General features: G+C 37.3%; 1 protein-coding gene across 1 annotated transcript; it reads left to right on the top strand.

The window, feature by feature from the left end:
* Window positions 1-5,294: 5,294 nt before the first annotated feature.
* LOC101471809 (complement C4-B) lies at window positions 5,295-25,630 on the top strand. The gene is made up of 41 exons (XM_004541529.4): window positions 5,295-5,406; window positions 5,670-5,847; window positions 6,000-6,171; window positions 6,282-6,352; window positions 6,483-6,571; window positions 6,650-6,732; window positions 6,835-6,922; window positions 7,803-7,920; window positions 8,034-8,175; window positions 9,060-9,172; window positions 9,259-9,411; window positions 9,495-9,662; window positions 9,757-9,948; window positions 10,502-10,645; window positions 10,742-10,865; window positions 11,202-11,273; window positions 11,362-11,574; window positions 11,680-11,791; window positions 12,038-12,108; window positions 12,194-12,333; window positions 12,441-12,656; window positions 12,741-12,795; window positions 12,873-12,962; window positions 13,048-13,254; window positions 14,198-14,282; window positions 14,456-14,651; window positions 14,783-14,878; window positions 15,265-15,427; window positions 19,100-19,281; window positions 19,411-19,569; window positions 19,665-19,724; window positions 19,797-19,887; window positions 19,963-20,131; window positions 20,258-20,342; window positions 22,000-22,074; window positions 22,147-22,249; window positions 22,337-22,426; window positions 24,628-24,726; window positions 24,832-24,915; window positions 25,057-25,189; window positions 25,267-25,630. Exons 1-41 carry the CDS (start codon window positions 5,342-5,344, stop codon window positions 25,403-25,405), a joined length of 5,085 nt encoding a protein of 1,694 aa, XP_004541586.3. The 5' UTR covers window positions 5,295-5,341; the 3' UTR covers window positions 25,406-25,630.
* Window positions 25,631-27,544: the final 1,914 nt, after the last annotated feature.

The following is a 27,544-nucleotide window of genomic DNA, read 5'->3' as shown; positions in this document are numbered from 1 at the left end:
GGATTTCAACCCCAAACACTACAGCATACATAGAGACTTCAACCCCAAACACTACAGCATACATAGGGACTTCAACCCCAAACACTACAGCATACATAGAGACTTCAACCCCAAACACTACAGCATACATAGAGACTTCAACCCCAAACACTACAGCATACATAGAGACTTCAACTCCAAACACTACAGCATACATAGGGACTTCAACCCCAAACACTACAGCATACATAGGGACTTCAACCCCAAACACTACAGCATACATAGAGACTTCAACCCCAAACACTACAGCATACATAGAGACTTCAACCCCAAACACTACAGCATACATAGAGACTTCAACTCCAAACACTACAGCATACATAGGGACTTCAACCCCAAACACTACAGCATACATAGGGACTTCAACCCCAAACACTACAGCATACATAGAGACTTCAACCCCAAACACTACAGCATACATAGAGACTTCAACCCCAAACACTACAGCATACATAGAGACTTCAACTCCAAACACTACAGCATACATAGGGACTTCAACCCCAAACACTACAGCATACATAGGGACTTCAACCCCAAACACTACAGCATACATAGAGACTTCAACCCCAAACACTACAGCATACATAGAGACTTCAACCCCAAACACTACAGCATACATAGGGACTTCAACCCCAAACACTACAGCATACATAGGGACTTTAGCCCAGAACACCACACATTCCTCAATCGTAACGGCCAGTGTAATCAGTCAAAATTTGCACCCAGGTATGTTTAAAATTTCACATCTTTGATTTTGTTTTGCATTACATATTATGCAATTAAGTAATTCTCTTCACGTTTTCTTCCAGAAGGAAACATGATATTAATTCAAGAAAACATGACATGGATTGAAGCTCTGAGTTACTGCAGGAAACATTATTTTGATCTTGTTGACATTAAGACCAAAAACATACAGGACCAGGTTGCTCAAAAGGCAAAGAATGCTACATCATCCTATGTGTGGCTGGGTCTACGCTACACTGTTCAATTTAATTTTTGGTTCTGGATTAGATCAACGTCTAGCTGTTACCAGAACTGGTTACCAGGAGAAGGACCTCAAAGGGATTATGGCAGTGCTGTTAGTGGTGCCATGGAGGCCACTGGGGGGCAGCAGTGGGTAGGTTTGCCCGAGACAGAAAAACTGAATTTTATCTGCAACACATGTGCTGGATGAATGAGGGCCAGTGCCTCTTAATGTAATGCAAATGTTAACATTTTCATTGTGCTGTATGAAAAAATTAACACATTTTCCTATACTGACATGGTTTAAAATTCATGCTGTGTTCAGTTACACCATCAATCCAGTGAACCTTGGGGGCCGTGATCCTGATTGTTTCAATGATGACATCATATCTCTGTTGAAATACAGCTGCCTCCTCTGTTGTTAATATTGAATTTAAATAGATATGAAAATGTTTTTTAATCTTTGCATTTAATGAATATGACATTTTCTACATGTGTCATTTACAAGAGCAGGCATCGTTTAATCCCTCACCCAGCCGGCCGAACAAGAGAAAAAGAAAGTAAATGGTAAATGGCCTGTATTTGTATAGCGCTTTACTAGTCCCTAAGGACCTCAAAGCGCTTTACACATCTAGTCATCCACCCATTCACACACTCGTGATGGCAAGCTACAATGTAGCCACAGCCACCCTGGGGCGCACTGACAGAGGCGAGGCTGCCGGACAATACAGACGTTCACCCTCCTTCCTTTACCCTTGAGGTACACAGAGAATTGATAAACCATGGAAGCAGGACATGATGAAGCCTTATTCAATATGATAAACTGTATATAAATTTTATCTATAGCAGAATTGCATATGTCAAAGAAGTTGATACAAAATAGTATGTTTTGTATGTTTATCTGTTTTTATATACATAACAAAATGTCTTATTTTTTTAAGTAAATAAATAATCCCTCCAAATACCCGTGTTATTCTTTATCAATTTATAAATGATTATATCTCCTTATATAGCTCCTTGATATCACAAATGAAACCATACAACACAGGAAATATCATGTGCTTGATACTATAATTTATTATATCTACTGTCAATTAAAAAACATTAAAAATCAAATAGTGATATTAGGCATGCACCACGATGAGCAGCTAAACTACTAAATTATAGAAAACATGCATTCATTTGCAAATATTACATTTTCTAATACCTTTCTAGAATGTTAGCACTGGTTTATGTTTTATTAGTATCTAAGAACATTTGCAGTGTGGATTTCAATAACTCCATAAAGTCAGTAAATAGCAGCTTGAAATTCACTGCTATATCTTTTTTTAACTGCTTTTGCATCCAAGATGAAAATCATGTCACTTCTCAATTCTACGGATCATTACACAAGTGTGTCACAGGTTTTCCCTGATCAGCCATTGGTCAGTGAGTCTCCCATCAGTTCAATGTTAATGTTCCAATAGGGCGCAGTCAGTCAATCAGTCTGTGGACTACTCCCTCCCCTCCTTTTCTCACCCTCATCTCCTCTTGTGTGCTGTCCAGCTGGCTCTGACCCCTGACCTTTCACCCTCACTCCTGACCTTTGGCAACATTCCCACGCCACACCCTTTTGTGCAAATCTCTCCATCCTAAACCACTGGTCACTCCCTCTGAATTTTAAGAGATTATGGTGAAACATGATGCATTTCCACTGCGATCAGTGCAATGCAACCTAATTTGGCCTAATCCCAATTCAAGTGTGAGATGTGAAACTTACAAAGCAATCTGAGTGTGTGGAAAGTAACACAACAAAAAATATATCTAGTGATTTAGTCTAAAAACTATACATATAATGTTCAATAAATCTAAAATAGCAACTAAACATTGCAATTAGTCAATGCAATCTCTGCAAAGTAGTGCAAGGTTTATCCAAAATTCATCCATAGATGTGGTCAGCAAACACACTTCAATTTGGGCAATATTTTTGATATTCAAATTTAAGAAAATTTCACGTCTTCATGTCTTACTACCTGCCTTTGACTGCCCTATCTTTCCTCTCTCTCCATACCTTATGTTAGTGTGGAGCCCTATGCAGATCCCACCCTTCTGTCACTTTCACAGTTAATTGTAGAAAAGGAGATTTTCTTCATTGAAGCCCAGTCTCTTAGGTAACCTCACTCCTGCATGAAATGAGATGGACATCGGTGAAGAGACAGAGAGGGGGACAAGGGACAGGCAAAATGAACGAGAAGTAGTGGAAGATGGATGCAGAGGAAAGCGGACTTAGAAATATTTATTAAAAACACCCTCAAAAAGTAAGAAAAAATAGCTTAATGTTCCATGTGCATATGGATACATGATTAATAACAACTTCGCTGGGACTATAATTACTATATTGTTGATGGTGCATTATGTAAGTATTGGAATAATTAATTTTTTCACTTTAACTCATTAATAAGCTGGTTCACAGATTTTTAAAAAAATGAATATTTAAACATTTTTGAAGCATTTGAGAGTTCAATACCACATTTCTACCCATGGCTTATATTTTAATTATCAGTCTGCTGACAGGCTACAAATTTTTGAAAGAACTCTGCACATTTTATCATAGCTATTTTTCTATGTGTTTCAATTAATCTTCCAGGGTATTTTATCAAACCATCCACTGCAGGACTGAATCCCAAGCCTAAAGGTTGCTGTGACTGTTCAACCAAAACTTGACAGGGAGTCTGGTGTTGATTGTCCAAACGCAATTCTTGTATTTAATATCCATATCCAGGAGTTGTGGCTGGACATCATGCTCCCAACTCTCATTCTCTACCTCCTGCAATAGCGCAGAAGTCAACAGAGGAATTAACTGACTGTCCAAAGACTTGACTTCATGGTAACTGTTCTCCTGCTCTGTTCTGGATGACTCTCCATCTCACGAAGTTAACCAGTCATGGCATGTATAGTTAGAGCAAGTGAAAACAAATAATGAACTCTAAAGGCCAAAAAATGCCCAAAAGATTTACTTTTTCAAGTGGACCATTAAGGCATTTGCTATAATGGTTCAAGTGATAGTCATGTTATATTTGAACTTTATTGGCATTTTTATTTAGAGTTATAACAACCACAAGAACTTGGTTCTCAAATTAAAGTCACTTTTGGTAATTTCAGTTAAGTCTTCAGAGGCAGGACTGTGGCATATCATGTAATTATTGTGGGGTTTACTTTTTCTTTTCTTTTACAAATCTGTATAGAAGTCTGTGTTAATAATTTGTTTTTAGGAGAACATTATACTAACCTGACAAATTTAATCGGAATTAAGGTATTCAATATTTACATGGATGTTTGTGTTTATATTTCCACAAGAGTCGTTTGTGCGAGTGAATATAATGCTGCATTAATGTTAAGTTGAACTTTTAATTTAATTCCATTGTTCGTATGTTTTAAGCTTAAATTGATCTAATAACTATAATAATGATGTTTAACATAAAATGTCACAATGTGCTTTGCTGACTTAGAAAATATATAATGAATGAAATATTTTCTTTTATCAAGCTGTTTGTGTAGAAAAATACAATTTTAGATATCATCTCAGTCTTTGTCATTATTACCAGAGCCACTCAATTTGCAAAAGACTGGCTGTTTAAAGGGGAACGATCAATACACAAATATGGATCATGTACAGTGTTAAATGGGACACTTTAGTTATTATTAATAGGAGATTAAAAATACTCTGATTTGCTCAAAGAAAAGAAGCTGCTGTTACCAAGAATAATGATGAACATAACTGATTATTTGTAAATCATTTATAAACCATTTGTTTAGTGTGACAGGTATGGGAGGGGGAACTTGATTTCTTGTAAATCACATGCGGGAAATCTGGCTTGAACTGAGATGGTTACACATTGTGAAAGAAAGGAATAAACACTTTCCAGGCAGCAAGCCAAGCAGGGATATAAAAAGGATTTTTTTAAATTAAACATCTTGTGCTCAGAAATGTTGGCCTGAGAGTCTATTGTAATATGCAAAATTAAAATCTATGTTTTATGTAAATCTGTACAGATTAAGTATATTTTTAACACCAAAATGTTCACACTATGGAAATCACATGTACGTTACACATCTGCGCACATCAGGACACATGCTACATCTAGTAGTATTAAACTGTTATCATATTATGTCTTGAGTGTCATGTAGTTTTATCACTTTAAGATGCAATAGATGTTTTTTCAGCTCAAGCTGGAAAAACAAACCAGGGGGAGGGCAGTGATAAGATCCAAATGTTGTGAAATACAGGGGTGGATGACTAACAAAACCTCAGTTAATCTAAAGTCTGTGTCAAAGCAGGCAAAGAAATCAAAGCAGCGCGATGATGTGCCACATTTTTGTGATACAGCTCCTAATATGGATCGTGGAGTGTTCAGCGCAAAACAGGTAAATTTAGGAAGAACTAAATGTGATGTTTTAATGCGATGTTGACTCATTTATTATTGTTATATAGAAGATTGACATTATAGATTAAATAAATTACATGTATTAGTATTCCCATATATCTTTCCTAAGACTCAACTTGAGTTCATGTTGTAGATAATACTGAACATGCAGCACTGCAGATTGCATAGTTATCGAAAAATCATTTAATGGGAAATAGATTAATGAATGATGCAGCAAACACTATCTTTCACTTTTGTGTGCAGATTCATCATCTCAGCCCCAAATGTGTTTCATGTGGGTGTTAATGAGAAAGTATTTGTCCAGATGGAAACTTGTAACAGACCTGTTAGTCTCTACCTGGAGGATGAGGTTTCTAATACTATTTTGTCTGAGAAGGGAAATGCTTCATGCAGAGAGAAGACAGAACTAGTTAAGCTCAAGGTATGCAAACTTCACCAGAAAGTAAACAATACAGACATTTCAATTTTATTTATATAGCACCAAATCACAACAACAGTTGCCTCAAGTTGCTTAGACAGAACAGAGTAGCAACTACCCACTTTACCCTAACTTTATAATTTACGTCTTTACAGCTAAACATGGATTCTTTGTTAAGATTGCCTCAATTTCCTTCTTACGTTATGCTCGTGGCAGAGAGCCAATCCTTCACACCCAACAGGAAGTTAACAAGGGTTCTGGTGTCAAAACACAGGGGCTACATCTTCATTCAGACAGCTCAGCCAATTTATAACCCAGCAGACAGAGGTAAAAACAAAGTTAAAAAAAATAAATGAAGCAATTCTACAGACTTTACCTAACGGTGAACCTTTAAAAAAAAGACATTTTATATTCCTTTTATGTTATCGTTCTTTTAGTGAAGTACAGAATCTTCACTCTTGACCACACGATGAGGCCTCATGAGGAACCTGTCCACATATCAGTAATTGTGAGTTATAATTATTAATATTATATATTTTCTTTATAAATATATCTTTGGAAATATAACTTTGAAAGACAGAGACATACAGTTTTCCTGCCTTCTTGTCTTGGTCTGTGTTTTGGTCACTCTATGATAGAATGCTGCTGGAAACAAAATACTGAAAATCATGAAGATTGCAAAGGGAGGAGTACATCAAGACTCATTCCCCATACCTGAAATCTCTCGGTAGGTTACAACAAATTTCAAATAAAAGTGAAGATGTCAAGCAACTTTGACGCTTACTGTACTTTGTTGTTCGTAAAGAACGGGTACGTGGAAGATTACTGCACACTATGAGGGTGATGAAGCAAATGCTGCCTTCAGAGAGTTCAAAGTTCAGAAATTTAGTAAGTTTACTATAAACTGATTCACACAGTTTATATTGTTCTTAAAATTCACAGAAAGTATATGTTGACTCGGAAAAATTGTTTATTGTTAAAAAACTCTAGTTTTACCAAGCTTTGATGTGAACATCGCAATGGATCAGAGATACATTTTGTTGACTGATGAAGAGCTTCAATTCACCATCTCAGCAATGTAAGTACTTATTTTCTTTCCGTTAAAATAACTCTGCTGATAAGCTTTCTTTACAAATTAATATCAAGCAAAACCTTGAAAATAGTCAGATCCCATATCCTGTCATTAAACATAGGATGTTCAGCGAAATTAGAAACACCTCCCCGTTGTAGCATGTATGAATAAATACAATAAAAACAAATCTAAAAAAACAAAATATGAACATTTTAAAAGTGAGTTCTGTAATATTGCACATTGTCATGTGTGTGTGTGTGTGTGTGTGTGTGTGTGTGTGTTGTATGCTTGTCACAGTTATTGATGTTTGAGTTTGGGTTGTGTGTATGTGGTCAGTATGGAGATCACCTGTGGATAGAAACCATTCCTGAGTCTGTTGGTACTGGTTTGGATTGACCTGTAGCGCCTCCCAGAGGACAGTAGGTCAAACAGGTGAGATGCAGGATGGGTGGAGTCTCTTGTGATTGAGAATAGGGAGCTGCAAGTAATCCCAGTGGAAGGGGTTACATGAAGAGGATGTGGGGCCTGTGGATTCTCTGAGACCCAACAGGATTTTACAACATGCCGTTCTAAAGCAACTTCTATCACAAATAGAAACTGATGAGGTACAACAGTCAGGTCAGGGAGGAGATATCATCCCCGACCTTCAAGACTGAGTACCAAGCCCCAAGAATAACTACTGTGCTGAATGTGCTGAGGGTGACAGCAGCTGACCTGAACGAGGCTCAGCTGGAAATCTGTACCCTGTGTGACCAATTACCCAGACCCAAGACCTCTGCTTGATTGATAATCAGTTAAAATTGTAGATATGATAGTTGTAGGAATGCTTCAAGTGTACATGTTACTATCATATTTCCTTCTTTCTTTCTTTGCTTTTCTTCTTTAGGTACACACATGGTGAAAAGGTTAAAGGAGCTTATCACTGCCAAATTGGAGTTGTAAAAAAACATGGCTCCAGTGATCAGAAAACCACTTTTATCAAGGGTCTAGAGCTGACTGGTTCGGTGAGGATGTAGACAGTCCATTCAAAATTCAAAAATCCTGCTAATTTTAAAATCAGTAACATAATGTAAATCAGCATTGTTGCATTTTTTTAAAGCTTTACTGTTTGTTGCAGGTCAAAGATGGAAATGCAAAGGTTTCTCTTTGGTTAAATGAGACAAATGCAAAACTTCAGAACCAGCTGAGCACAACTGTCTCTAAGATGCAGGAAAATGGAGATCAACTCTATTTGAGAGTGTTTGTTACCAACATACAAAGTAAAGGAGATATTTACATTCATCCGTTTGTAATTATTCAACTGTAGTTTTATTGTTGTTACTTGATCAGTAATGTTCTTTGTAGGTAAGTACACCCTACACATACAATATGTTAGAGTGAAAGATTCGAATATTTTTCATTGTCAATTTATACACGGGATACATACACAGGACATACGAGCCAATCTAAATACTGCTTCTCTTTTACTTTAGTATACTGTAGTTTAGGAATTACAATGTACAATAGTCACAGTAAAGCAAGATATAATTAAATAAATAAAGCATCTTGAAAAACATACAAGGACAGTAGTAGACCAACAGCTGCAGATATGACAGTGTTGAAATCATTCAAACATTGTCCTTTTAGAAGTCAGTCTCACCATGTGGGTAACCCTCTGGAAATGTATTTGAGCAGTTATGTTTTGAGAAAAAAATAGTTGCAGACTCTGGTGTAAACAAGATTTTAGAAACTTTCTACCCTCTAGAAGTTATACTGTTACCACCAGATGTTTCCCGCTGTCTCACCTATATGTCAGCTGGGAGTGGTACAGTCTCTGCATTACCCTAGTTTCACCCATCCATTTTCATTACAACTGCAAAAGCAGTTATAAAAATGGTTAGATGGAATATAATCTCATGAAACTATTAAATTACTGAAACTTAGTGGAAGTAGACTGTCCTACTGTGCAAACACTATATATTACTTTATATGGAAATTTTAATTTAATTGACAGAACTTACACTACAATATGACTGATAATGCAGTTAATATTAATACAACTAAAACCTAAAGAGAAACCCACTGCAATGTGCGAAAGACATGGAGAAATATTAACGCGACCTTTTATTTTTCTTGATAATACTGTGTACATTTTTTGGCCTAGGTGGTGAAATACAAGAGGCAGAAGTTTACCTGCGAATCTTCGCCCACAAATACACGATAGACCTCTCTCGAACTCGATCTCATTTTATTCCTGGATATCCACTGGACATGGTGGTATGTCTGAAACTAACACATGGGAATAGTTACACAAATTACTGTAATGATCTTTAATATAACACTTTTCTTTGTTTTTCATATAGGTGCTCGTGCGTCTGCCAGATGGCTCTCCAGCAGTTGGTGTGCCAGTAAATATTAATCTACCAACATCACAGCCTTGGGAAGGCACCACTGATCAAGACGGGGCACTGTTCAATACTTTTAATGTTCATGATAAAGCTGATTTTACAGTTGAAGTTAGTATCCCCAACCTTATTCAAAGGTGTTGTTTAACAGATTTGATTCCAGTTTTAACTGTTTGTTCATCTGCCTCCAACAGGTTTCTACAAATGGATTACGAGAGAGAAAAATAATGCGACGTGCTTCCTCTCAACATGACAGCTACCTTTACATGACTTTTACCAGCAGGATCTACTCTGTGAATGAATTCCTTACCATAACATTCAACACCATCAACAGCCCACGCAGTGGATATATACACTACATGGTCAGAAATATCTGACTAAATGCAATATTGTGTTTTCTCATAAAGGAGCAGCATTTTGTCTTGATTTTACACGTTTTAATTGTCTTTGTTTCAGGTCTTAAGCCGGGGAATTGTAGTAAACACCGGCTCACTCCCACTTGGTATATCAGCTAAACACCAACTGCAGATAACACATAATATGGTTCCATCGTTCCGTGTGATTGGCTACTATCACAACACTAACGGTCACGTCATAGCTGATTCAGTGTGGGTAGATGTCAGGGATGAATGTGAGCTAAATGTCAAGGTAAGTAAACAGAACAGATAAAAAAGTGCAGCACGAGCAGAGAAAGCAAAACTATTTCAAATGTGTGCGCTTAAATCTGTTCATTCTCATTAATTTGGATCCTTTTTTAGTGTTCGTTAACCTAAAACTTCCATAAGTATTTGGACAAGAACATTGCAGGACACTGTAATATGTCCTATGAATATTAGTTTATCTATGTAATTTCCTCTTATTTTTAAGGGGTTAATAAATTGTTCCAATGATCATTTAGATCATCATATAACACCCCCCACTCCAACACACACACACACACACACACACACACACACACACACACACACACACACACACACACACACACACACACACACAGGAAGTGACATTACATACAAATATTTAACTAATGGAAGTGTACAAACATAGCATATATTTAAATAATTTAGATTTACCCCTGTCTACATGTATTTATATTGATAGATTTATTTGATTTTGGTTTTAGAAGTACTATTTGAATTTTCCTTGACTGAACATAAAATAATGAAAATCCTTGTATATCTTAAATGTCTTAATTTAGGTTCAACCCAAAGGTCCATTTGCACCTAAAACACAATCAAAGATAGACTTTGATCTACATGGGAACAGAGCAAAAGTGGCTTTGCTGGCTGTGGATAAGGCCTTCTACGCTCTCAATGCTGACAATAAACTCACACCCAAACAGGTTACAGTCTCACACACTACTTTCATACTTATGGTATTTTTTGTCATTTATAGGTAATCATAGTAGTAAGTCTAAGCTTTTCTTCTCAATTGTCAGGTATTCTCTACTATGAACTCATATGATCTGGGTTGTTCCTATGGTGGTGGACCTGACTCAGCATCAGTTCTGTTAGACGCTGGCTTGGCTGCTGTATCTAACGATCTGTCTGTATGGAGAAAGGGTAAGAGAAAAATTAACATTGAAATGAAAATACTAAATGAAAAGAGTTTGTGTTTTATATTTGGTGTCAAATAAATGGTTGTCTGCTGGAATAGACAGTTATCCAAAATATGGGTTCAAAAAAGTCTTAGGAAGTGCTGATTACACACCACTATTGTGTTATTCTTGTAATATGGGCCCTGTTGACCTTAAAAAGCAACAAGGATTTTTTAAATAGACAAAAGCTGAAAGTTAAAATAAAGCTACTGTTGAGCAAATGTATGAGGTATGCTGACTGTTACTGTTAATTTTATATATATATATTTATTTTATTTTATTTTTTTTCTGTTGCATTCAGACTTTGGCTGTGCTTCACCATCTGTGCGACAAAGACGCTCAGTGGACCTTGAACAGGAAATGATGACCTTAAGTAAGAGGATTCTGGTATTGAAAATGTTAGTCTTATAACAAAAATACCTCATGAAAGTGCATCATTTGTCTTTTCTCATTCCCTTTAGAACTGAACTACACAGAGGAAAGCCTGCAAGAGTGTTGTGTTCATGGATTTTCTCGAATCCCAATGGAGCGAACTTGTCAGGAAAGAGCAGATCGGGTCCTTCTAGTGAAAAAAAATCCAACTTGTGCTGAAGTCTTTTTAAGGTGCTGCCTTGAAGCCGAGCGTCTAAGACAAAAAATGATCCAAGAAGAACTCCAAAAAGGATTTGGCAGGAGTGAGATAAAAATGACACTTTAAAGATCAACTTCAGTAGCTTTTAATGGGTTATTAAAGTTTGACTATGAACTTTTGTTTGTTTATCTTTTTGTTTTGTTTTCAGGTGCAACCGCTGATGATATCGAAGACTTCTTCTTGGACACGTCTCAATACATTCGAAGATATTTTCCCCCAAGCTTTGAATTTGTAGAATTTGAAGTCACCAACAAAAGAACGTAAGCATTTTTAATGTTAATAAACATATTTCATTTTTTCCATTTCCAGTCAAATACAGTGGTTAGATGCGTAATTACACTATGCAGTAGCTTTGTCTATGTACTCATCTTTATTGGTGTTGCTGGGAATACTGTGAGTGTGATTATTTCACTTAAGCAGCTTATCTTTGAACCCCAGTATAAACTGTGTCATTTGTCTGATTGATTTGATTTAATTTGATTTCTCTTCATCAAAAACTCTTGTAGCTACTCATTGCTCCTTCCTGATTCCATCACCACATGGGAGATTCAGGTTGTCACATTATCTCCATCCACCGGTAATAATAACTCTGTGCTTTATAAACACATCACAGATATTTTTGACAGGAGCTCCTTAACTGCAACTTATTTCTATTCACTCAGGTTTCTGTGTCGTTAAGCCAGAGGAGATCAGAGCCTTTAAGACGTCATTTGTGTCTCTGAGACTGCCCTCATTTGTGAAAAAATTTGAGCAGCTGTCGGTTTCACCTGTTATCTACAACTATGATGACTCCGAACTGCAGGTAGATTAACCTCAACATCAGCGCTGAGTGTCACTGGAAACAGTAACTACTTTGTGTGGAATAAGTAAAGATTTTTTTTGTCTTCTTGGACACCTGCATGTTCACAGGTGGCAGTGCACATGGAACAAACTGAAGGGCTTTGCTCTCCTGGTTCAGCCACCACCTCATCTTACGTTAACATTACTCTTGCACCCCAATCCTCTCAGTTTGTCTCCTTCTCTGCTGTGCCCATGGTCGCTGGTCCAATACCCATCAAAATACGTCTCTATGATATGGAGAATAGCTTCGGAATAGATGCAATAGAAAAAACTTTGAATGTGCAGGTGAGTGAAATGCATTAGTTTATCGTTCTATGAAATGTTTTTTAATGTAATTAACAATCCAAACCAAGGCATCTTATGTTATAGATGGAAGGATTTGAAAAGAGAGAAGAAGAAGAAACCATAGTCCTCAACTTAGATGGTGAGTGATTCGGTATTTCTCAGTAAAACCTTCATGTCAGATGTTATCTTTATATCAGCTTACTTTTGTTATGATAGGGAGAAGCTCAAAGACCTTGATCATTGATGGATCCTTACCAGATGACACAGTCCCTGACTCCAGCTCCAATATATTTGTTTCAGTAGAAGGTAGACACTGAGAGACACAGACATACAACTCACAGACGTTCGTAAATAGCTGGACTCTTAACTTTCCAGTGTTCTCATCTAACAGGGAAGGGATTTGGCAGTTCATTTGCACGAAAACTTCTTTCTCCTGAAAAAATTGCTAAGATGATCGTTTTGCCAACTGGATGTTTAGAGCAGACAATGTCAAAACTGGCTCCCACAGTTCTAGCTGTCCGGTACCTTGACTTGAGCAATCAGTGGCTTGAGCTGCCTCCTGGAAGCAGAGATGATGCTCTTAATAAAATTGAGCATGGTAGGTACACACCAGAACAGTTAATTCCTTGTATAACTACATCTTTATTATTTATTGAGGATGTTTGTAATTGTAATTTCTAATATTTTTGGCTTATCTCTTGAATCCATTCTTTGTCTTTAAAAAATACTTTAAAAAAAAGAAAAAAAAAGAAAGGAACTCAATTTCAATTTTATTTATTTATAAAGCACCTCATCTCATGCACCTCACATCTCAAGATGCTTTATATTGTAAGGTAGACCCTACAATAATACATACAGAGAAAACATCACGAGGCTGTACTAGTGGCCATTCTCCAAATGTGAATGAGTACTTTTTAGCTGGATTAAGTTTTTCTTCATTATGTTATTGGTTTCTCTGTTGCAACAGCAACATATTTGTAATGTCACCCCCAGCGTAAACAAGACTCAATGAGAGACTACACATCTCCCTATTATAGGTGTTCCTCTCTAAAGTAGGCTTATAAAGTAGAACGAAGTTTACTTTTATAGATACACCATGAGGAAAAAATCCACTACATATACTCTTGTTAGCGCCCCGTATTGTGAAGCAATTGGATGACATTTCCTGCCACAACCCCTGAAACATTTATTAACTGAATAAATTAATTACGTAACAAGACTTATGATGTGACACAAACACAATTACTATTGTGCTGCATTCTTTCACTGGATCAGGTGAAGAACTCTGTCTTTTAAACCCTATAAATCAACTATTTTGGTGTAACTGGTTCTCAACCAGTTCTTCTTTTTTTTTTTTTTTTTCAAATGTTCTCTTCTTCAATTTCCATTAAAAATAACAAATAATATATATAATATTGATCTGTGGCACTGAAAATTAGGTTGGGCTGGTCGATTGAATATGTTGTCTGGTGTAACTGAAAAAGCAGTTATGTTGTAAATATTATATACATACATATATATATATATATATATTTAATCAGGCTATACGTGGGTTATGACAAAATGGGGAACCAAAGCTGATGGATCTTATGGCTCATTCTATACAATGCCACACAGCAGTAATTGGTGAGTATTTGTTATTGCCACTATTATTATTACTTCTTCAATTTTTGTTGTTTTTTGGTTGTTACTGTCACAGTGTCACATAAAAACAAATTTTCTTCATTTTTACTCTGTACGACTATTAAACAAACTTTTCCATATGCTCTTTTCACTTGTTTATCTTCTTTTGTCCTCAGGGTGACTGCCCTTGTAGTGAAAATATTTTCATTGGTGGCACAACGCCAAACAGCCGTTTTTGGACTGCAGGGTCGAATTAATAAAGTTGTGCCAGAAATAAATATCAGGAAACCAGTCAAATACCTGCTCAAAATACAGAATACTCAGGATGGGTCGTTCAGTGATCCAAATCCTGTGATACACAGAGGAGTCCTGGTAACTTCTCTCAAAAGTTAAAACATGGTCTGCATGTTGGCCTATATGTAAACCCAGTATCAGATTTTTATAGATAAATCTGAAGTACATACATTTGAATGCACACTACTGTTTCTGTGTGTTTAATGTAGAAAGGCAAAAACCAAGATGCATCCATGACTGCGTTTATGACTATTGCATTGTACCGGTCCCTTGAATTCCTCCAGCTTGAAGTGCGAAATGATGTGGTAAGTTGATATTTGAACCTACTGTCTGTGCTAACTGTTATTAGCAGTGACAGTGGGACAACGTAGTCAATCATCTCAAAAGCTAATTAAAATATCAAGAGTCAAGTTGCACTGAGGATGAATCCTCATAACTCTGATGACTCATCAAATACAAAAATACGCTTAACAGAAGTTTATTTTATGATCAAATTTCAAACACTATTGATCAGAAAAATGAAGAAAGCAGAACGTCATCAAAAGTTGGAATGATAACATTTAATTTAAATAGTAATATCTCCCAGTACAACATGTTTGTATGATTATGATGTTTCTCTTATAAATGGCAATTAATAATTTGCATTGGAACTTTTAATTTTTTTTTCACTTATTCTTTATTCTGCCGCTAGGAAGCAAGTATTTTGAGATCGACATCATATCTCCTATCACACCTAGCGGAGCTTCAGCATCCCTATGCCATTGCCATTACAGCCTATTGCCTCTCAGTGTGCCTGCCAGAAGGAACAGATCATTCACGTACATGGGCAAAACTTAAAGCAGGGGCTGTTAAAAGTAGGTGTATCTGATATTCTTATGTAAGGGCTGTTTCTGCATCACCATAATAATGTTAGTCCGGGATCAAAATTGCAACTAACCAGCCATATTGTTGTGATGTCATTGCTTTGAAATATGGGAAAAAAGAAAAACAAATTCCCTTCATTATGTAGAACTCTTTTCTGGAACAAATGGTAAGCATTTCAAGTGATTTATTTAATAAGTTATATAGTATAATAAATAAATGATCAAGTTAGGTTTGGTGTTAGCCAACTTCAGGCTTGCTCCTCCCCCTTTTGTGAGTGTGGACGCTTCCTCTCTTTGCTCTTTAAATGCTTTGCTTCTTTTCCCAGGAGAAGCTGGGACCCTGTTTACTAGAAGGTTTTCAAATTTCTGTACTTTTAGGTGACAGAAGGAGACATGTGGCCTGGTCAAAACACAGAGAGCGGCACTCTAAAAGATCTTTAAATATAGTAAACATACCTTGTGTGCCACAGACTGCTCCCAAACACTCTAAAACACTTAAGTTGGCTTTATTAAACATTAGATCCTTAGCTGGGAAAACATTTTTAATTAATGATAACTGTTTTTAACTGAAACTTGGTTGGACCAAAGTAACAGTGGAGCTGTTCTCATCGAGACGACCCCTCCTAACTACAGTTTTATCAGTGAGGCCAGGGTGAGCAGGAGAGGGGGGGGGGGGGGGGGGGGGGTTGCTGTCTTATTCAATGAATCATTTCAATGTAAGCAGCTATCACCTGGAAGTTTTCAGTCTTTTGAATATGTGGCTTTACGGCTGAAGGCCCCATCCAAAGTTGTGTTTCTTTTTCTCGGTATGTAACAGAGGCCACACATAATAGAGGACACACTCTTGACCTACTGATCTCCAAGGGTCTGAGCATTTCAAAGGTTACTGTGTCTGATGTGGGCCTGTCTGATCATTACTGTGTTTTCTTTGAAAGTAAAATCTCAGCCCACGTAAATATATCAACAACAGTGATCACAAAAAGGTGTATAACTGAACACAGTAGTGCAATTTTTAACCAGGTCTTCCCATTAACACCTGACCTGTCCAGAGGTTCAGTCAATGAGCTCGTCAATAGCTTCAATGCTAAAATGTTAAATGTAATGGACTCTATTGCTCCCATTAAGGTGAAGATTATCTCTGGAAGGAAAAAGTCTCCCTGGAGAAACTCCACACTGGTGAAAAATGAAAAAAGAGAGTGTAGGAAAGCTGAGCGCAGATGGAGAAAAACAAACCTCCAGGTCCACTATGACATCTATAAAGAGAAACTTCACAATTATAATTCACAACTGAGGAGTGCAAGGAGGTCCTACTTCTCTGACATCATCACTAAAAACAGTCATAATGCTCGGGTCTTATTTTCTACAGTTGACAGGCTAACAAACCCTCCTGTGTCAGTGGCAGCTGAACTTCATTCGACCATGGCCTGCAATGACTTCGCCAAATTCTTCACAGACAAAATCCAAAAGATTAGACAAGCAGTTGGTACATCAACAGCAGATTCAGAATATGTACTGTGTCCACCGAAAAACTGTTTAAACACCATAAAACAGTTTCACCCTATTAACAGCAAAGACCTGGAGGACATCTTAGGTCAACTGAACTCCTCCTCTTGCTGTTTAGATGTCCTGCCAACAAGTTTTTTCAAAAAGGTCTCAAAGACTTTGGAGTCAGACCTGTTACAGATCGTCAACTTTTCCTTAATGTCAGGTGTGTTTCCAGAACCACTAAAAACTGTAATTAAACCTATACTGAAAAAGGACAATCTTGACAAGACACAAATGAACAACCACAGGACGATCTCAAATCTCCCATTTTTAAGTAAGATCATTGAAAAAGCAGTTTCAAGTTTTTTATCAAGGATAAAAGATCTGATGTCTCAACAGGACCTGGAAAAACCAGTTCATGTATTCATCTTTAGTAGGCTTGATTACTGTAACAGCATCTTTACAGGTCTACCTAAAAAATCAGTCAGACATCTACAGTTCATTCAGAACTCTGCTGCTCGAGTCCTCACTAAGACCCAAAAAAGTGGACCACATCAGTCCAGCTCTGAGGTCTTTACACTGGCTGCCTGTCCGTCAGAGGACAGACTTTAAAGTTCTGATGCTGGTCTATAAAGCTCTGAATGGTTTAGGACCAAAATACATCAGTGACCTCCTGACCCAGTATGAACCTTCCAGATCCCTCAGGTCATCTGGATCCGGTTTTTTATCAGTTCCCAGAGTCAGAACCAGACACGGAGAAGCTGCATTCAGCTTTAATGCCCCATATATCTGGAACAAACTCCCAGAAAGCCTCAGATCAGCTGAAACACTCGGTTTATTTAAATCCAGGTTGAAGACTCACCTGTTCTCAGCTGCATTTGAATAAAGCACCAAATCCACACTTTTAAGCTTAAATTTCAAAACTTATATTTTAACTACTGATTTTATCTATTGTTCTGATTTTATCTACAGTTTTTTTAATCAATTTTAAATCATGCTTTTTATTTTTTAATGTCTATCTAAAGCACTTTGAATCACCTTGTTGTTGAATTGAGCTATATAAATAAACTTGCCTTGCCTTGCCTTGCTAAGGTAACCCCTGACTCATGCTAAGTAGTCTAGCCAAAAGTAGCCAAAAGTATAGACCAGTGACTAGGCTTGACAGGATTACAACAGGAACTGAGGTGAATGCAAGTGAAAAAGATACACAAAAGATACAATTTACAATTTCAACAATACCAAGTAATAAGCTGTCATAACAAAGCAAACAAACAAAAAAAAAACAAAGTTCTATTAGTCAAGTCAAGATTGCTTTTAATTTCAGTTCTGTTATTGTTTTGTTACCGGTAGAAAAGAATGAAGTTCTTTAACAAGGGTTCAGTTCAGTCTGGGCACCAGCTCGCCATCTCCATCCGGAGAAAATCCAGGAATCAGTTCAAGCTGCTTTTTAGACACCAAAATAAATACAAGATGAGGTATCAGGGCGAACATAGCAAGGCACACAGTCACACGGTCTCTCTAGCTCATGCTCCTATCAACAAGAAGACCCCAATAGTTCAGCATGGACTGTCTGCAGCCTGTCTTGTTTACTTCTCAAAGTGCAAAAGACCTAGCTAATACGTGATGGTGATCCTCCTGCTTGGAAGGCGGGACGAGCATTGCTTCTAAACTAGTATCACCCATCGCGATCTGTGAAGCAGGAAAATAAAATTAGAGAGAGGATTGCACCTCTTTTCAAAACAAGTATTTTTTTCAAGTAAAAGTGTGAAAATGCAATGATACAAATAAAAGGGAGAAAGAAAGAAATTTGAAAAATAAAAGAAATTTTCTCAGCTAGGTTACACTAACTTCTTGGCTAAATGCTTAAACAATGTCAATGGTCAGTTCCAATGTTTACTCTGGAACAAAATTATTATGATTATGTAGGAACAACACCAACACTGAGAACTCGATTGGACTGGACTTACCTTCAATGCACAAAGTCTGGGTGATCGGTGTACAATCCACTGTTGCTATCTGTAATTTAAATTGAATTTCTCGATATTGCTAATAATGGATGATCAACTGAGAAAAGTTGGGATATCTGGAAAGAAGGATCACTTAGCATTATATTGTTTAATAATTACATTACTCTTTGCTGTTATTTGATTTATTTGTTTATGCATCTTTAATTACCAGGGAAAGATGGCTGTTCTTTCTGGCCATCTGATGATAACCAAAAGGTGGATGCTATCACAGTAGAGACAACAGCCTATGCTCTCCTAACTGCAGTTCAGCTTGGGCATGTGAAAGAGGCTGATGAAATAGCCTGCTGGTTAAACTCCCAAGAAAACTATTATGGAGGCTTCAAGTCAACACAGGTGATTAGGCTAGAGCCAAAGAGTACATCTTTGAATGGAGCTCCTGTTTCCCTTTTTGTCTGACATCATATATTCACCATCAGAGTAGAGATATTAAATATTATATTAATAAGTTCTTACCATTCCCAGGATACCCTCGTGGCCCTGGAAGCCCTCGCGGAGTATGAGCTAAAGAAATCTGCCAGTTCTGAAACAAGAATGAAAGCAGAGTTCACATCCCCAACAAGGAATGAAATTGTAACACTTCAACTGGAAAATAAGAAGGAAAGAGTGGAAACTGACTTGAAGGTATCATAAAACATTGCACTCAGACATATCTATATAAGATTAAATCCCATTCTGAATTTTTTTCTAAATACATTTTTTTGTGTCTGTTGTTCTAGAAATTTACAGGGAACAAAATCACTGCAAATCTGACTGGAAAAGGAGAAATTAAGTTTAAAGTATGTTGGATTCACTTCTTTGTTTTTATATTATGAATCAGATCTATAATTGACTCTAAATGTCCCTTGTAGATTGTTAAGGCTTACCATTTATTGGAACCCAAGGATGAATGTGACCAGGTGTCTATCAGTGTCAGAGTGGAGGGGAAAGTGAAGTACACTGGTGAGATTTGTAAATGCTAACAAATCACAACTACTGATAAAAGGCACACACTTACATTAATCTTTGTCTATCTAGCTCCGATATTAGAAAATTATGAATACTATGACTACGATGATGCAAAACAAGACCAGGAAGACCTGGGACGAACAGCCATTGAGGGGTCTGATGCTCACACCCGATACAGGAGAACTGTTGATAACAACTTAAGTACAAAAGAGGCTGTTACCTACACTGTCTGTGTCAGGTTAGTTAAAAAAATCCACATCACATTTATTATTTATTAATATACACAAAAGAAAGAACTCTGCAATAAAAAGTCCACAACTCCTGAGCCATCTCAGAACATCTCTTTTCCTTTCCGTGGCCATAGGCAGAAGAGCAATCTTACAGGAATGGCCATTGCTGACATCACATTACTGAGTGGATTTAAGGCTGAAACTAAAACTTTGGAGAGGGTTAGTGGGTGTCTTTTCTTACTCTTCATCACTGTGTCCCTTGCTTGCTCAGCAGGAGCAAGGGAGGACCACATCTGTTTTAGTCACCTGTGGTCCTGGGTGTCACATCTGGATGCTGATATCAAAGGAAATAAAGGGCACATAATAAAACAAGCCATTATTATTAGGGCACAAATCAGTCCTGCAGTCAATGAATACTTAAAGTCCAATAATTATAAACAGCAAAAGTTCAGACAAATAATGTCATATTTTGGAGGAGTGAGGGCCCAGAAGCAGACTCTACAGGTAAACAGATGTAAGCAAAAAGTTAACCTTTTTGGTTGATAGCAAACTCCAAATAAACTAAAACTAGCATAGAACATGTAGTGAACACAACAGTAAAACACAAACAACAGTAAAACACTTTAAGTACACTCAGACACAAAAGGGCAATTAGGGAGGAGTGGAAACATGAGTGTACCACAGCTAATAAGCAACAAGAAAACTTGGAAAGTAAACCTAAATACAAAGCAGGAGAGACAAAGGACTATCAAACTAAAGCAGGAAGTAAAAACTGTAGCTCAGTAGAGAATGCAAAGACATGCATGAACTTAACAAAAGTTCAAATAGAGGGTGACTGGGGTGTGACCTATAACAAGCTATGATCATCATGCCATCATGTTCACATGAAAGAGGTATCATGTGTTTGCGTCATGTGATATGTTTCTTGTGTCATTTTTTTATCAGTACAACTTGCACTTTAGGAACAAATGGTAACACCTGGATATGTTTAATATTCTGTGCTTCTGTGAATCAAGGTGTTTAAATCATTTTGTCTGGCATGTAGTAACGTTTTAGCCTTTTTAGCTGCATTTGGACACAGGCAGTATAAACACAGATTTCAAAACTCCAAATACACTTATTTTTAAACTGACAATCAACAAGAACAAAGCTTCTTTAGGCCTATAGCCATAAAATTGCTTTGAAATATCTTACAGCTAGCAGAAAAAAGAAGCAAGGAATGAAGTTCCATTCTGTAAGAATCAAGGTTTCTCATTGATGCTTGTTAGAGAAGGAGAAAAGCTTCATATGATCAAACAAAAGACCATATATTAGCTGTGTCCCAATTCCTAGGCCGATTACATCACAGCCAGGCGACGAAGGCCATCCCAATTCGAAGGATGCACCAAATGGGGCAGACAAATGCGTCCTTCATTTTCCCTGATTTGAAAGATTGGTTGGGTGTATCCTTTGTGGCCCAAACTATCCCAGAATTCATAGCGCGCCCAACCAATTCCAGTTTCTAACAATGGCGGCAGCTACTTAGTTTTAATATTACTCTTTCTGGTTCACAAACTAAACCTTTAAGATATTTTCAGGCGAGAATGTAGCTGTGTAAACTTCAAATATCTGCTCGATTAATCAAGACATCACATATTTGCAAAAGTCTGTTGCCCCACTGGGAGGTCGAGGCTCACTAGAACCGGTGAGAACACTGGACTCCCGGCACATTATTTTCAGCTGGGGAAGGAAAAAGGAAGGGAAATAACTAAATGGAAAGATAACACACATGGACATGAATAGATAAAATACAAAGGAATAAAAGGAAATCAAAGGTAAACTTCAGAAACTTCCTTTTTGCTATAACGTAGAATCAATTAATTCTTGTCTTCTCCAGCTAATGGAGCCATCTGAGCAATACATTTCCCATTTTGAGGAGTCTTTTGGAAAAGTTCTGCTCTACTTCAATGAGGTACTGCTGAATTCAAATTATATACAATAATTGTACTTGGCCAACACTGAAACATTTTTTTAATCTCTCTAGCTTTTTAAATCTGAGGAATGTATTAGTTTTGAAGCTACACAGCAGGTACCAGTTGGTCTTCTACAGCCTGCTCCAGTCTCGTTCTATGATTATTATGAACCAAGTAAGATTTTCATTTCAGAAATTTCTGTATGTATTTGTTAGGAAAGAAGGGATTTTATCATCAGGACTATTTGTGTTTTTCCTGCAGATCGAAAGTGTACTGTGTTCTATTCTGCACCGCAAAGAAGCAAGATGGTCTCCACATTGTGTTCGGAGGACGTGTGCCAATGCGCAGAAAGTAGGAAAATACTTTTACTGTTCAATCTTTATTAGGGCCTCTGTCTAAACTGAAACATCTAAATCTGGAAAACACTGAAACAGTCAAATTAATGTAACTATCTCAGCTGAAACAATCTTTATTTTATTATCAGTGCTGTTTGTAAAGCATAACTCAAAATTAGATGAAATTTTCTTTAAACTGCTTTTGCCACAGACCACTAGCCCATATTTGTGATTGGGCTGCACAGACTCTGTTGAAACTCCTTTTTCATTTAATGTAAGAAAGAAATTTTTCACAGGGCTCATTAAGGGTGCACCTAAATACACCCACATCGGATGAGCGAGACATAAATAAAGCCATAGTGGCTCGGATGTCTCCAGGATTAACAAGGTGTGCGTCAGGTGTTGAGGTACCAGGGTATACTGATGAGAATTAGGCTACTAGGACAAAGCATAAGTTGATAAGGGATGATAATAGAGAACTGCTGTAACGCTACTATACATGTAACCCTAGTGAAAGAGGATGTGGGACCGATGAATTCTTCATCTAGACTAACATTCAAAACACTGGTAGCTCAGTGTTCCAACATTTTCAAGAAGCAACTGCTATTGCAACTAGAGATTGATGAGATACAACACAAATGCTATAGCAAGGGAGAATCAGGATATCAGGTTAGGAGGGAGATATCATCATCCCCACACACTGAGATCAGGTATCAAGAAAAAACAGGTACATTAAAAGCCAGAGCAACTGACCTGAAAGAGAAGATCCCGGCTAAGCTGGACCCTCCATGAATGAATACCAAAACTCTGAACATCTACCATAAGATTTAATCCAGAGTTACAGAGTATCCCTACTGCGACCATCACTGAAATCAACCAGGTGATCTATATCACAGCAACAGTTATCCTTCAGATACTTGGCTACAAGATGAAGGGCCACAAGGAGCAGTACCCTGTATGGATAAGGAGACTAGAGGTCAAGATAAAGGTCAGTTAGCCAACTGCAGAACAGTGTTAACTGACAAAGGGTCTAAGAAGTAATCCGAGGCCTGCCAAAAAAAGGATCCCAGCCTTGGCTCACCCCTTGATGAGGTAGAATACAGAGATAGAAGGCAGGAGAATAAACCAGCTATACTCCACTGAACCATTCAAGGAGTACTCTAGGTGGCAGGGGAACAATATGAGAACAGCCCCACTCAGCCTGGAAATGAAGGAAAACTAGAAAAACATATGGGAGAAGGATGCAACACATAACAACGATGCTTAGTGGTTAGTGGGTCTAAAAGCAGCCCGCAGCCACCTCTCTGAACAGGATTATCATAACCAAAGTGTCTGTACTGGAACATTTGTGCTGAGTAAGACCTGAGGTCAAAATGTGATAACCAAGCTAAGATCCTATCAGACTAACAAACTGGTAATGGCTAAGCAGCCAGACAAAGTAGTAGTGGAGAAGCAGAGGAAGATGGCTGCAGCAATAGATCTAGCTATACCAAGTGATAGCTACATCAGGCAGGAAGAGCACGAGAAGCTTGAGAAATGCCAACCTGAAGGCCACATGAAGTTTGTAGGTACTGACTCTGCAGAAATCTGGCGACCTCTGTGCGCTCGTGCCTCAAAATCTGCCAACCCCACACTGTGATTTGACTGCCCTACCACTTTGTGGCTGAATTGCTGTTGTTTCCCATCGCTTCCACTTAATTATAATACCAACACTTGACTCTGGAATATTTAGCTGCAAGGGCAGGTGCATCCTATCATGGTACCACGCTGGAATTCACTGAGCTCCTGAGAGCGAACCATTTGTTCACAAATGTTTGCAGAAGCATGCTTAGGTACTTGATTTTAGATACCTGTGACCATGGAAGAACACCTGAATTTAATGATTTGGATGGGTAAATGAATACTTACTATACTGGTAATATAGTATATGCAGTAATATATATCGACCGTCCGTGAATGTTACTGTAGTCTATGAATGAGAAATATTGATTTAAACCCAAAATGCATCATATGACTGTAAAATCACCCTGCTGTGTAATCGATTATCATGCAAACAATGAATGAATGACATCTACCAATGAATATTAGATAGTGTTTGAAAGCAATTAGCTTAATATGCACACATTCTGACAAGTATTTGTGAATAAAAGCATTCCAGTGCCTTATTAGGTTGATGTATAATTGAAAACTCACTCATGTTCATTCATGTTTTTATAGGACCTTGTCATAAACTACAAGATACATTCAATCGAAGAAGAAGAATTAGGAAGATTAACCGTGTCCAACATGCTTGCTTCTTCCCTATCGTAGATTATGGTGTGTATTCTAAACAAAACATTTATTTGCATCAAATAATAACTGCTTGCTATCATGATTTTTAAATATTAATCATATTAAGCCTTTTTTTGTTTTGTTTTCCAGCATACATTGTTGAGGTCACCAGCATTTCTGTGAAGAGTAACTTTGAGCTGTATACTACTTCTGTAATTGACGTTCTCAGATCAAGTAAGTGAACTAACTACAAGCCTTATAAGATGCTGTAAAACTGACTCTTATATCGTATGTTTCATTATGTTTATTAAAAAGCTTTCTTTAAATATTATGATTATAATGAATATAATTTATTGAGTCTAATCCTTCTGCTAGATAACGATGCGTCAGTGAGTGAGAACTCAGTCCGAGTGTTTGCTAAGAGGGTTCACTGCAAAGGAAAATTACACTTGGAAAAACAGTATCTCATCATGGGCAAAGATGGCACGACAAAAGATTCAAGTGGAATGTGAGTATGTCAGTGATATTAAGGAAAGTGTGTTTTCATAAAATGATTCTCTGGTCAACCATTTTTTCTTTTTATAGGATGCAGTATCTGCTGGAATCAAACACGTGGGTTGAAAAGAAACCTTCAGTAGAATGTAGTAAAAGTGTCAATAAATATGTTTGCAAGGAGTTTGATGAGTTTGTAGATGAGTACAAGGTGGATGGCTGCAGACAGTGAAGCAACCTGCTCTCATTTTCATTTTCATGCAAGTCAGTTAAATGAATTTCCCATCAGATACACAGTTAGCATGGATGTTAAGAGTTTCTGTTGTTGCTTTTACTTTTTGGCTTATTCTACTGCCACATCACATAGTTGCACATGTATGTTCTGCATGTATCTAGTGATTTGGCTTTTCCTTTGCTCCTTCTAAACTGCTTTAATAAAATATCCTGCATTCAAAAAGTCTAAATTCTGGACATTCCCTTTTTAACCTTTTGTGAAACAGCAAAGGTAAAAACCTATGTTTTATCACAGGTTACTCTACCATTAAAAATGAACAGATTCTTGAGGTCTATTAAAGGCCACTAATTTTCATTAGTTAGTTACCAAGCGCACAGATTTAGAGGAGAGCTGCTGCTACACTGACAAGCACGCAATCAGAGGGAGCAGGATCAACATCAGGAGGGCAGTTAGAGCTGGGCGAGTATCCTTCCTGCCTCCATCTGACCTCAGTCTGCCTACTGGGTGATAATCATAGCATTAGAGATTAAGACTTTTTAAACAGAGACCCTATTAACTATTAGCAAAATCACATACAGATAAACTCTGTTTTAGCACCCTGTAACACTTTTAACATAAAAGGCTGGATGTTAAGTCCTTTTACCCTCTCTCAGATGTAAAGAGAGGTAATGCCATCTTTCTCAACACTAGCTACCCATGAATCAAAATGGTATAAGCTTATGACTCAGTCACGTTGTGATTTAACCTGTAACCTTTAACCATTTATTTATATGCAAAACAATGTTCTGTGTTTCATTTAAATCGTCTAATATTGAGCAAATGACATTGCATGTGTATTACAGTACTAGTCCAAAGGAGCAGTAATACACACACAAAGTAGCAAGAAACAGAAGCAACTGGAAAAAAGATTTATATTTATAGTTTAAAACAATCTAATTACCATAATGATGTTTAATTTTGAATATCATGAAGTGCCTTGCTATATTTATTTACCTTATTATTCAATTCACTAATTAATACACACATAAGGACCATGTGTCACGATCTGAGGAGACAGACCATGCGGTGGTGCATGTGGTGGACCCAGGTGCGAACACAAGAGAGTAGACCGGAGTAACTTATGAGTCTTCTCTATGAAGACTCAGAAAACCATGACAAAGACTGGTCGTGAGGACACGACACAGACTGAATAAAACACAGAGACTAAATACACATAAGGGATGATCAAGGGAAGTGGAAACACATGAGGGGGAACAGCTGATACACATGAACCTAATGACAGGACAGGAAAAGTGAAACTACATACACTGACATTAGACACAGACTTTCAAAGTAAAACAGGAAACATGGAGATTAGACGTGATCTGAACTGAACATAACCACACAGACATGACGCATGACAGGTAGACACACGAACCAGGGAGACTGCGTACAGGAGGAGATGACATAAACACTAAGAAACAAAGGACTAAACAGCAACCTCAAAATAAACTAGATGAACTAAACTAGGGCACAAATGAATACAAAAGATACATAAAACTCAAACACTGGGTCGCTCGACCCAGGACCATGACACCATGTCCAGCAAGTGTGGAATAAACAGCTTTTCTAACTATTACAAAGAGATGACAAATACTCTATGACTGCTAAAGAAAAAGAGAACAATTAATCTGTATTCGTCAAATAATTTGTCAGCCATTTAGTTTCAAAGGTAGCTAGGAGGGGGGGGGATGAAAACAGAAAAAACAAACATGATTTCTTGTAAACCACATGACTTAAGGGAAATCTGGCTTCAACTGACCAATGAGGAGATGGTTACACATTGTGAAACAGGAACACTTTCCAGGCTGCAAGCCAAGTAGCAATGTAAAACGGATTTTAATAAAACCAAACAGCTTGTTGTCAGAAATGTTGGTCTGGTGGTCTATTGAAACCTAATGTGCAAAGTTAAAAAAAAAAAAATAGATTTAATAATTTTAATAATTGACAAAAAAAACACATTGTGTGTTAAACAACAGCATGCATCGAGCAACATGCTATATCTAGCAGTATTAAACTGTTATCATATTATGCCTTGAGTGTTTATGCATGCATTTTTTAAAGTTTTGTAATTGGTTTTAAGTTTTATAAGTCTGT

The sequence above is a fragment of the Maylandia zebra genome, linkage group LG11 (assembly GCF_041146795.1).
Source record: "Maylandia zebra isolate NMK-2024a linkage group LG11, Mzebra_GT3a, whole genome shotgun sequence".
Classification (NCBI taxonomy): domain Eukaryota; kingdom Metazoa; phylum Chordata; class Actinopteri; order Cichliformes; family Cichlidae; genus Maylandia; species Maylandia zebra.
The sequence above is the reverse complement of the archived record's forward strand: the minus strand, read 5'-3'. Positions and strand labels throughout refer to the sequence as shown.